Here is a 13220-nt window from a genome sequence, read left to right on the forward strand (position 1 = left end):
CAAAGATGTCATTTTAGATGTTGCAGTGATGTTATCAATGAAGTCATAGAACATGTCATGAGTTATGTAATATGGGAGGTAATAAGCAGTGCATAGCGAGGGTGCGAGTTATAGTTACCTAGTAGTCTAAAACATTTCATTGGCACCACATTTTTCACCTAATTATAACCTAATTTTAACCTTTGTTTTTTTCAGTGAATTTCTAGGGTATTTTTAGCGTAAAGTAATATTTTATGAATATACGTTAAAGCCAACAAGTGCAGCGAGGAGGTTGGCCAGGTCCTGACGCCAACCCCTCGCAGGCAAGGAACGCTGCAAACAGCCTTCGACCTTGCGTAGTGTGGGATTGGCCGCAGGGCCCAGCCATGGGCACGGCCTTGCATCCAACCCCCATGAGCAGCCAACCCCCACCATTTTCAGCTTTCTTTGTTTCGGCCCCGTGGCATGGGGTCCCCAAGGCCTTTTAAGGCTCGGGATGGGAGCCGCATGCTTCCCTCACCTGAATAATAAATAACACCAATGAGCTTTTAATTATTTATTTAATTAAAGTCATGCTTTCACAGGTGTCTCATTGGAGTCCGGCAGGATTGGGACTTTTAAAACACATATATTTTACTTTTTGGGGCCCTGATGGGGTCCCTCTTGGACCTGGTCCCCACTGAGCTGAGGGGGGCAAGGTACCCCTACCCTGCACCCTTATATATATTATTTCAATTAGACTCAGAACAAGGGACTAAGACCTGTAATGGCAGCCTGCTACATTTTTCTTCCTGTTGCAGGAAGCCATTTGAGGCTCCTGTGGGAGGAAGATGGCCCAAGGGTAAAAAACGTCCCCTAAGCCAATCAGAAGGCTCTATTTAAAAAAAATTGGGCTAGAGAGACTCTTGTGAGAGCCCCTCAAACCCAAAGTCCAGATATACAAATATTTTTTAAGATCGCCAAAACTACTGAACAGATTTACGCTAAATCGCAAACAGCATGCTTTCTGTACAAGATCTAGCTTCCTGCCAAATCTGGTGTAATTCTGTTCAGTAGTTTTTAGTGATATTACTTTCCAAAAAGTATATGGAAAATGCATGGGGATGTTCTGTTCGGGATCCCCGTTTTTTCTCTGCCCTCGCTTGACGGATCACCCTCAAACTTTCCAGGACGGTGCTTAGGTGGATTAACCTTATAAGGAAAGTTTTGCAAATATTCATCAGATGGCACCAAACCAAAAACGCTTGTTCTATGGAAAAGTAGACCTAACTACAACTAACCGGTGGCAACCACCACTGGGAGGGAGGCAAAAAGGGATGGTTGGATGGATATATATATATATCCACCCTACACACCACCCCACCCCCCATGTTGCAGTAGCCACCCTGTAGTTACGGTTAGGATTTCCAGGTATGGAAATTCCCCAAACCTGTGGCCTCTAATAACTTAGCCCCTATTTGACGAATCTCCACAAAACTTTCCGGACCTGTAACTTTTTCTATATTGGCTGAGGATGGAAAGCTACTCTGTGATTGGTCAAAGGGATGCATAGATAAAAGGTTGATCCCAAAACGTGTTTTTCCACCAATGCATTTTCCATAGACTTTTGTACCTCGTGAAGCGCGAAAACAATTGAACGGGTTTCCATGAAATTTGGCTGTATGGTGTGCCGATGATCCTTGTGGGTAACACAGATAACTATTGTCGTTTTTTTTATAAAGTTATAATGCTTTTTAACTTAGTGATATCTGTTCTTAAGGAACTTTCACAAAATGTAGTGCTATTTTGAGGAAGTACCACTGTACATAGTAATGGCAAGTCATTATATTATTTTTTACAACTTTATTAAGCATTTCATGTTTACACTGGGGAACATCATTCAATAGGAGATAACATTACCTTCTCAACATGCCTAAGGGAGTCATATATATTCATCAAAACCCAAATAACCCTAGACTCTATACATGGTAGGGAACCATAGGCTTTGCGGCCTCGAGAGTGAGCTTCCCTCCAGTCACAAATGTTTTAAACACAACTGAGCCACACAAGCATTTATTTCAACCAGTGGTACACTTCACAGCAGCCGATTTCTGGACATACACAAAAATGTGATGGGATGCCCTCACACACCACCAGGTGTCATGCTTCATCATAGGACTCCCCGCACTCTTCAAAAACCTGGTTTGATGAAGCTATTAAAAGCTAATGGGATATGCTGGACTGACCTTCATATTAACACGGAATACCACTTGGTATTAAAAACCAACTTGGGGAAAAGGGGAACTAATACCCCATCACCACTCACTCCGTCAACATGTTTGTCTGATGGCTCATTACTTTACTCTTCTCCACTATACCTCAATATATTGTACCATAGTTGACTTTATAGCGCTCTCCTCCAGTATACTATACCACACTCCACTTAATAACACTGTACTCCACAAACCTAAACTGGACAAATATTACAAATTTGTAATATACTGTGGCGAGTGAAGTGAGAAGTCTGTGTATGGAGTTACACAGGTTATATGAAAATTAAGGTAGTGTGTAAGGATAAATGTGACTTTTAAGTATGACATATTAATTTGAAATTGGTGCATAAATGATAAATTAAAAATATAACTATAACTTTAGAATGTCTAATGTTTGTGTGGTTTAAGCTGGGTTTGTATAGCAAACATAAGTAAAGTTTTCCTAACTATAACTTATCTTTAACCTTTGTTTTTTGTGTGAATGTATACGTATATATTCTTAACATTTTGGTTCTCAGCCACATAGATGTGTGGCTAGACTTTGCTTTTCAATCCAGTTAAATCCGCAACCCTGCATGGTCATTACCATGCCTGCTTGTGCATGCAGGAAGAGATGTGCCATGCACTGCAGTTCCCTTTTTCACCATTTTTTGTTGACTAGAACCTACTTATCAGCTAGGACCTGGGTTAGGTCATAGACACAGAACTTTACAAGAGTGAGTCAGTAGGCCTTCAATCCAGTGACACAGATAAAAAGGTCTGGCCACAACTACTTATTCACAAAAAATGTATGCTGTGACTACTGATGTACATGATAAACCCTTAACAAGGACGTTAGTCATCTGTCAGTTATATGAGGGGACGATTGGTGTGCCGCTCCAGGTCCAGGACCTTGCTCATGTGAAGGTACAGTCCAAGGCCGTTGCACACTCACCAGATTAGTGTAAGGGTGGGGCCAAAATAAAAAAGCATTAGCAAAACCAATTGGCCTGGCATTGGCTGACAGCCTTTTAGCTTTGTCAATTCTTGTTTTGTAATGGTTTTTATAAATCTATATTGCATGGGGAGCTGGCGGAGTCCTTGCCAGTATAAATATTTTTTTCTAAAGTGGTAAAAGCAAAAATATTTTTCCGGGTTCAAAATGCACACCTTGCCATGGCCCTAAAGACACCACTTTGAGGGTGAATGTGCTCCTTGTGAAAGAGCAGAATGGAATCTCTCACGGTGAAGATAGCCAATGGTTGAAGTGGTTTGACCCATTGCCCCATGCTGAATGCTATAGTGAGTAGAAGAAATATTTGACTGGCAGAGCTACAGAAGAATAGATGACGAGGGCTGGCTGCAAGCATCTATAAGTAAGTATATTACATATATAGTTTTGGTAAAATCAAAAAATCTTGGGTAGCGCCAGACCTAAGAATCAGGTACACCAGATACTGGCAGGGAACGCATTTGTACACCCATTCAGAAGATAGTCCCATCCCAACAGCTCTGCTGCTGTACTATGATGTATAGCTGCGGTACTTTCTTTTATGTTTTTGTGAAGACTTAGAGTAGTGGTTTTTGACCTGTGGTCCGTGAACCCATGCCCGTCTGTGACGTTCCATGGTGCCTACTTATGGAGTCTGCAACTCTAGCATATCAATTCATGTTTTAAAAGCAAAACCACATTTTTAAAAGCAGTGCTGGTTGGTGATCCACAAAAATGGTGGGTCGAAATAAATCAAATGAAACAGAATACAAATAAACATTTACATTTTTAAATGAAAAAAAAGTTTCACTTACCTTTTTAGGCTGCAGCACGTCCTCGGTATTCTCTGCCGGCTCCCGACTCCTCCAGTTCTAGCAGCTCCTAATCCAATCCAGACACTGCTCTCATGCTGCATGAGAGAAGTGTCTGGAGTGGCTCGAGCAGGCTGCATCAGCTCTCCGTAGAGCACTGAAGGGCCTATGCCTGCTCTTCAACCTAGCTGTCTATGACAGCCGGGTTGGAGAGGTTGAATTACGCATGTCTGTTTGGCCATAATAATGTAGCTGGCCAAACCAACATGCGCAATTTACATTGAAAGGGACACTCGTCATTGCTGCTAATCAGCAGCAATGACGCACTGGCCCCGCCCTGCCCTCTCCTTTCGGCAGAAAGCCGGAAAACTCTAATGGTAATAAAATCATTTTGTTACCATTTTTTCCCCAGCTTTCTGCAGCTGTGTGGGGAGGGGGGGGCGGTGCTCCTCCGCTCCATTGGATGAACCGACGCTGTTTAGAAGCTCCACCCTTCCAATAAAAATGTATTTTTTTTTTTTTTTCGTGAATTAAATGGAATGTTTATTATTTTGTGTATTTGTTCGAGCTATTCAATATACTCTTTACTCTATATTTTTGTGTGTTGTTTTGGGATTCAAATTGTAGAAATTGCTTTGGTCAAAGGTCCCCGGGTTTCAGTAGTGTTTCACTGGGGGGGTCCCCAGAAGTCAATAAGTTGAGACCCACAGACTTATAGGGACGATTTTAATATTTTGTGTACTGTTACTATAAATAAAAAGATTTTAAGTCTGTGTGTTGGCTTTGCTAGAGCTCCTTTTAGTGTAGTGATTCGTCATACAATTCCTCTGTGGAACAACTTCTTCTCCTTTCACGTGTGAGCATCAAATTTAAGAAGGTTAGTGTGGCCGACCACATGCAGACATTTGAAGCTACTAAACCAAAGGACTATTAATGTTTGCAATGTAGACAGCAACTGGAGTTCCTCTTTTGTTTGTTGATGCCTTCACGTCTAAAAGCAAGTACTCATTGTGTTTCATTGTTCACTTTGCAGGGAATGGGCTACCTTCACGCAAAGGGGATTGTTCACAAGGACCTCAAATCCAAGAATGTTTTCTACGAAAACGGCAAAGTCATCATCACAGACTTTGGGCTTTTTGGAATCTCCGGTGTGGTCCAGGAAGGGAGGTAAGACGAAGAGGAGATCAGTACAATTTATGTCTTAGAAGAAAACCCACAAAACAGTGAATGTTGTCTAATAGGGGTGAGAAGACATTGGTGGGTATATACAGCTTTCTGCCATGGCCTATCAAATGCTACAGCAAAGTCTAAGAAGCATGAAAAACCATTTATGCTTCAGGTGCAAACTAAAAACAATATAATTTTTTTAATTAATTCTCTGTCACGTGGACAGATTTACTGTATTTTTGTCTCCATAGTGCTGGGACACTCCACCTGCATAGCAATGCACTTGAGAAATAAGTACAGGAAGTGATGCATATCGGCCATTTTGTGACACGCTGAACATGAATGCTAGAAAGCTTGCAATAATGAGTTTGTACATTTAGGGCCTCATTACACTAGTGGTCGAACCGCCACCAACAGCCTTTCACTGGCGGTCCAGCAGCCAATAGTCCTTTGGTCCGACCGCTACATTACAGTGCGTGGCGTCGGCCCACAGTGGTCGGAGGCAAGACCGCCGCCTCCAACAGTATCGAAGTTCCCGATGGGGAGGTGATCGGAGCTACTTCTGACCATGACTGCGGGGCCTAGTCAGGCACCGCCATCCAGATTTGGATATCTCTTTGACAGCCTTTACATGGCAGGAACACCACCATGTAAAGGCTGTCAAAAAGCGATATTGGGGGGCACAAATGGGGGCCTAGGTTGCACATGTGGTGTCCTTATGCACCGTGTGCCATGCACCACATGACGGAAGTGCAAGGAGTGCTCATTTACATGCCCGCTTGTGCTGCAGCCCTTTTCCTGGACCTCAGCACAAATCGCCATGTAAATGAGCACTTTGCGATCGCCAGCCGGTTGGTCGCATCCTAATAGGGCGGTCGGACCACCGTCTGCTTGTCAGACCGACCGACGTGATTTCGGACGGCGGTTCAACGGCCCACTATCGAAATAAGGCCCTTAATGTTTCGGTTTTATACTCCATTCCCCATTGATAATTTGTGTGCCCTAGGAAACATTCTCTTAGTCTCTTCTACTCTGCCCCTACATCACTAATACCTTCTCCAACAGTGGGCCATGATAGCTGGATGCATACCAGATTTCATGATTAAACATGGCTAAATGGATATTATTTACATAGGGGTATTCCTGGTACGGATCCTGCCCGCCTGACTCAATATTGGATACACCTGGAATAGACCATCACTTGGCAGCCACCTATTATTCTTAAGAAGATCAACAACACTTCTCTTCTGATGCAATTCTTAATACAGTTCTCTAGTGGGTTTTGATATTTCTTGTTTGTACTTTAGTAGGTCTCAAACATTGTTTATAAAAGGACTTTTTTGCCGGACGAGAGAAGAATGCAAGTAGTGTGCTTGAAGACAAGGTCTCATAAATGGTGTGTTTGCAAAGGAACGCAGAGCACCCACAGGCCCTTTCCAGGGATCACACAGCTGGTGTTCTAGGAAGCTAGGTGGAATATTGTACCCTGTTTGCCCGCAAGTAAAGATGAGCTAGCTGTTGATGCCTGCCTCTTGGTCTGTTATTGGATATCTGGGAAGTACCTGAAGATAAATGAGTTGAGTTGAGAGTGCGCTAGAAGATTCCAGATAGAGCCTACAAACCCACTGGCAGCAGGGTAGCCATGCTTTGCTGTTACCCTGTCGAGCTCCATCGTGGTAATTATGAAAATGAATGTCTGCTTCTGGAGGGCTCCACTGGGAAAGGTATCAACAGGAGGAAGGAGAGATTAAGTGGCTGGACAGCCTTTCACAAGACTGTTATCATACCACTAGTGAGCAAGGTCGCCCGCGATCTTGGTTCCAGAATGCCTCTTGGCAGGGTGGAAATGCAGAGACAAAGGAGTAATACAGGATTCCCCAACTTAATAACTTCAGTCGCAGTAAGATGGCAATGCAGGTCACCACTTGAAAGGGCTCCCTAACACGTGGGTTTTAAAGGGCCTCAGGTGGAACACCCCTTTTGGGAGTGCACCTGGGGGACCCCATGCCTTTTTCCAAGGGGTGTGCCCTCTCTCATACTTGACCCTCCACTAATTCACTGCCATATGTATCCCAATCAGGGATCTTAGGCATGCCCAACGTTTGATGGATCCTTAGGGAGTTAAGGTGGAAAAGACCATCGAACTAGCTTACCTGTTCTCATTTGACATTACTGCCTATTCTTCGATAACTCCAGGACAAGAGGAAGACACTCTTGAGTTATCACTAGCCAAGGTACAGATTTCCCTACTCTCAAATGGGCAGTCATGAAGCCATTGACTATGGCCTTTGAACCATGTCAAGTGAGCTCTGGGTGCTTGCGGTGCACCTAAGTCCACAGGACAAAACCCATTCCACACAGCCGCTTGTTAAGCCATGACATTTCCTTCTTTCTTTGCTCCAAATACCGACCCACTGAATTGCTTTGTATTTTACTATTGCACCTTTCTACTGTTCACCATATTCCCAGGAATATTTTACGAAGCCTGCTACTTGATTTCACTATATTATTTTTGTTTACTTTTTTGCTTCCATTTTGCAACTAAGCATTCTACACCAGGCACAAATCAGTAAAATGTTAGATTAACAAAGTGGAGTTTGACTATCTAAACACACTAGACCACATTCAGATAATGGTCCCAAGCTTCTACCAATTTTGAAGTTTGTATGTAGTCCTAGTTTATGGTATTTAAGTTTCTAGTTAGCATGTTTTTAGTTTAAAAGTAAATGGAACAATTATTGTGAAATGTAACATATTTTGTTAACCATTAGAAAAATTCATATTTTATGGTTTCAAACATTTTTTTACCCAGGCGAGAGAATGAGCTAAAATTGCCACATGACTGGCTGTGCTACCTTGCTCCCGAGATAGTCCGCGAGATGTCTCCTGGGAAGGATGAAGATAAGTTACCATTCTCCAGAGCCGCCGATGTCTATGCCTTTGGGTAAGAATTTATTCTATGGCTTTCACAGTGACCAATTTGTTTTGTTATTGCCATCCTATACTCTGACATCAAAGCCATCATTCTGGTGGACAATAATTATTGATATGTGTTACTGTACATATAGGAAATATGAGGTTCGAGGCATATGAGCTGCAGATCACACACTGAGGATAAGATCGCCATCTGGTGTTGGGCTCGGATGATTGCAGGTTGTTGTAGTCTTCGGAAGAAGACTTTGGTCACGAGGTTGGTGACTCCTCCCCTGGACAACAGTGCGCATGGGCATCCACTCCATCGTCAGATTGTTTTTTTCTGCCATTGGGTTCGGATGAACTTTTTTCCGCTCCAGCAGAAAACTTTCAGCAATCGATTTAATTCTTCAATCATCTTTCCATCGACATCGAAATCATCTCGGACCGGTTCCGGAAGCGGCTGATGGACAGGACACCCTTCAAGAAATGCCCCCGGTGTGGAGCGAAGTTCCCCCACAGTGATCACCACGAGGTTTGTAACCTCTGCCTGTCACCGGAACACCACGAATCGACCTGTCCAGCTTGTTCCGCTTTCCGTTCCAAGAAGACCCTCCGGGACCGAAGAGCTCGACGCCATATTATGGCCAAACCAGCTCCAGAACCAGAGGACATCTTTGCTCAGGATGTTCCTGAAGATGACACCGAAGATCTCGAGATCGTGTCCGAGGCCGACGATTCCGATGACCTCATCACTCCAGGGCAGCGTGTGAGTACCAACCCCCCTGCCCCTGCCCCATCCAAAAAGACATTGGTCAAGACTCCGCCAGCTGGGCCCAGTCGAGACCGGAAATCATCTTCAGAAGCCCCGCCCTCGGGCCCGGCTCCGAAGACATCTAAGCCTGTAGGTGGCTCGGGCTCGAGCAAACCTCATGTGATTGTACCTATAACACCTTTGGCACCGAAAACTCCACTGTCTGCACCGAAACAGGCTTCAAGACCGAAATCTCCTTCGGCACCAAAACGTTCCTCGGCACCGAAGTCTCCACCGGCGCCGAAACGTTCTTCGACATCGATGCCTAAAAGTCCCTCGGCACCAAAATTTCCATCGGCACCGAAAAAACCATCGGCACCGAAAGATCCATCGACGCCGAAAAATCCATCCACGCCGAAACCTCTGTCGGCACCGAAAAATCCATCGGTACCGAAAACTCCGTCCATGCCAAAAAAAGTTCATAAAGACCCGAAACGGTCATCACCGCCACCGCCTTCGGAGCCAGAAGAACTTTTTCGCCCAGATCCTACTCAAAAGCGGATCTACATCAATCCCGAAACAGGACATGTGACTGCCGTCCCATACAAGAAACGAAAGCTGGACATCACACCACCTCCAGCTCCCATACGGAAGAAGGACTGTGCTACTTCACCACTTCGTCCTTCCTCTCCTTTATTACCTCCTAACCCGTCCCCCCCTCCTCCTCCTCCTCCTTTACCTTTACCTTTACCATCCCCCTATCATTCACCTCCTCCACAGGATGATAATGATGACTTGCGGGGAGGGGCGGACCCTGATTTATTTAATGATCCTGTTGATCCAAACGACCCTTTTACGTTCCCAGACACAGCACCCGTAGATGACTGGTCTTATCCAATACCTGACATGCCTGACCCCACTACCTACCCCTCCAAGCCCTCCCCTCCTGATGACCACTTAGGGTTTGGCCAACTTATAAATAGGGCAGCAACATTCCACGGCGTCACAATGCACACAGACGCCCTTGAAGAGGACTTTCTCCTCGATACTTTTGAGCAGTCACAAAAAACTGTTCACATACTGCCCATGATCAAAGGGGTTATAAAGCATGCCAATGAAGTCTTTAAAGACCCTGTTCGAGCTAGGGTTCTCAACCCCGTCGCATCGAAAAAAAGTACCGACCAGCCCCGCAGGACCCTGCATACATTAAAGCCCAGCTCCCTCTAGACTCCTTGGTCGTATCAAATGCCAGGAAGCGCGTTAACTCACAGACAACTGGAGAAACGCCTCCCCCGGACAAGGAGTCTAAGCTTTTAGAGTCCTCAGGCAAACGGGTCGCCGCGCAGGCGGCGAACCATTGGCGCATTGCGAATACCCAGGCCCTGTTAGCCCGGTATGATAGGGCACATTATGACCAACTTGAGGACCTTATGCAACATCTGCCTGAACCCTTTAAGTCCCAGGCCACTGACCTCATCGAAGAAGGCAAATTAATATCTAATGCCTCCATTAAATGCGCCTTAGATGCGGCAGACACTGCTTCTAGGGCGGTCAATACTAGCGTCTTACTCAGACGACATGCCTGGCTCCGTATTTCCGGTTTTAAACCGGAGGTTCAAACCGCAATTCTGGCTCAACCTTTCAACCAAAGCAGTTATTTGGCCCTGCAGTGGATACTGCATTGGAGAAAATGAAAAAGGATAATGAAACTGCCAAGTCTATGGGAGCACTGCAGTCTCCTCAAACCCGGGGTTCCTTTCGTCGCTCCTTTTATAGAGGAGGCTCCAAAAACACGGGAACTGAGACCACATCCACCTTTAAAAATTCGGGACAAACATCCCCTAACAGAGGATATTTCTGAGGAGGTTATCGGGGAAACAATAACAAAGGTCGAGGGCGGGGCAACAACAATAACACCCGCACCTCCCCAGCCACTAAACAGTGACTTGCCACCACTCCCCCCAGACCATTCCACTCCGGTCGGGGGGCGGCTTCAACAATTCCTACCTGTCTGGACTTCCATCACCACAGACAGGTGGGTAAGACAAATTATCCAGTCTGGCTACTGCCTCGAACTCATACAATCCCCCCCAAACATACCGCCCAAACAACGTCCAATGTCCTCACATCATCTCTCTCTCCTCAAACAAGAAGTTCAATCCCTGTTACAAAAACATTGCGATAGAACCAGTCCCTCTTCAACATCAGGGAACAGGGGTATATTCTCTATACTTCCTCATTCCCAAAATGGACAAAACACTAAGGCCCATACTGGATCTCAGACTACTAAACCAGTATATACATTCAGATCATTTTCATATGACCACCCTCCAACAAGTCCTCCCACTTTTACAACAGGGAGACTTCCTTGCCACATTGGACCTCAAGGACGCGTACTTTCACATCCCTATGCATCCCGCTCACAGAAAATATCTACGATTTGTGGTAGATGGGCAACACTATCAATTTACAGTTCTCCCATTCGGAGTAACAACAGCACCCAGAGTGTTCACCAAGTGCTTGGCAGTCGTGGCAGCGCACCTCAGAAGACAACAGATCCATGTCTTCCCCTATCTGGACGATTGGCTTATAAAAGCCAATACTCACCAAAAATGCGTTCTCCACACTCATCGCACGATTCAAACTCTCCACGATTTGGGATTCACTATCAACTACCCCAAATCCCATCTACAACCTTCCCACTTACATCAGTATCTAGGAGCAACCATAGATGCATCCAAAGCCATTGCTTATCCCAGCACTGCCAGGATAGCCAGTATACAAAATCTCATCTCTCAATTTCAAACTCATCCATCTCTTCCAGCAAGAGTGTTCATGCAGCTCCTAGGCATGATGGCGTCATGCATCTCCATAGTCCCACACGCACGACTTCAAATGCGTCCCTTACAGGAATGTCTAGCACAACAGTGGAACCAAGCTCACGGACAACTTACCGATCTGGTGTTGGTGGACAGTCGCTCACTTCGCTCACTGAAATGGTGAAACACCATCAACCTGTCCAAAGGGCGACCGTTCTTAGAGCCTCTTCCACAAGTTGTGCTGACTACCGACGCATCTCTCACAGGGTGGGGAGCCCACCTCCTTCACCATACCACTCAGGGCAGATGGACCAGTCAACAAAAACTGCTCCACATCAACCACCTGGAACTCTTAGCAGTGTTCCTAGCTCTAAAATCCATTCAGGTACACCTAAAGAACAAAACTGTCCTCATACGCACAGACAACATGACGACAATGTATTATATACAGAAACAGGGAGGGACACATTCTCTCCAACTGTCCCAACTGGCACAGCAAATCTGGAGATGGGCAATTCCCCAAAACATCTACCTGTTAGCAGAACATCTCCCAGGAATCCACAATCAGGTGGCCGACCTCCTAAGTCGCCACACACAGCAGATCCACGAATGGGAATTACACCCCAAGGTTCTACTCCCCTTCTTCCAAAAATGGGGACAACCAGACATAGACCTGTTCGCCACTCCCGAAAACACAAAATGCCCAACCTTCGCCGCCAGGTTTCCACACCCACAGTCGAAGGGCAATGCCCTATGGATGAACTGGTCAGGCAGATTTGCGTACGCTTTTCTGCCTCTCCCACTAGTTCCATTTGTGGTACGCAAACTGAAACAACAGTCGCTAACACTAATACTAGTAGCTCCCACTTGGGAACGTCAACCGTGGTTCACCACACTTCTGGAACTATCTTTAGTTCCACATCAAAGTCCACGCCTCTCCCCGGATCTCTTAACCCAGAACCATGGAGAAATCAGACACCCAGATCCTCAAACACTGAACCTAGCGATCTGGCTCCTGAGGTCTTAGAGTTCGGATACCTCAATCTCCCTCCAGACTGTATGAATATCATAAAGGAAGCCAGACGACCTACTACTAGAGCGTGTTATGCCGCGAAATGGAAACAATTTGCCATCTACTGCGCTAATAATGACATACATCCATTGGATGCTTCCATCCAAAACATTATTTGCTATCTACTACACTTGCAAAGATGCAATCTAGCGTATTCCTCTATACGATTACACCTAGCAGCCTTAGCAGCCTACTTGCAAAATAGGCAACACCTGTCCCTTTTTAAGGTACCAGCCATCAAAGCGTTTATGGAAGGTCTCAAAAGAATTCTTCCCCCAAGATTACCACCTTCCCCAGTGTGGTTCTAACAAGACTTATGGGTCCCCCATTTGAACCTATGCACAAATGTGAATTACAATTCCTAACATGGAAGGTAGGTTTCCTTATCGCAATCACTTCCCTACGAAGTATCAGTGAAATACAAGCCCTTACACTAGAGGAACCTTTCTTACAACTACACTGTAACAAAGTGGTTCTTAGGA

The 13220-nt window shown here is 45.2% G+C and overlaps 1 protein-coding gene across 1 annotated transcript in view; it reads left to right on the forward strand.

Moving 5' to 3' along the window:
• KSR1 (kinase suppressor of ras 1) overlaps nt 1–13220 on the forward strand; it is a 510276-nt gene that overhangs the window by 452865 nt on the left and 44191 nt on the right. The window contains exons 17-18 of the mRNA XM_085649554.1: nt 5047–5180; nt 7993–8124. Coding sequence (XP_085505680.1) covers nt 5047–5180; nt 7993–8124 — 266 coding nt within the window. The remainder of the gene's footprint in view (nt 1–5046; nt 5181–7992; nt 8125–13220) is intronic.

This window comes from Triturus cristatus, chromosome 3_2 (genome assembly GCF_964204655.1).
Source record: "Triturus cristatus chromosome 3_2, aTriCri1.1, whole genome shotgun sequence".
NCBI lineage: Eukaryota > Metazoa > Chordata > Amphibia > Caudata > Salamandridae > Triturus > Triturus cristatus.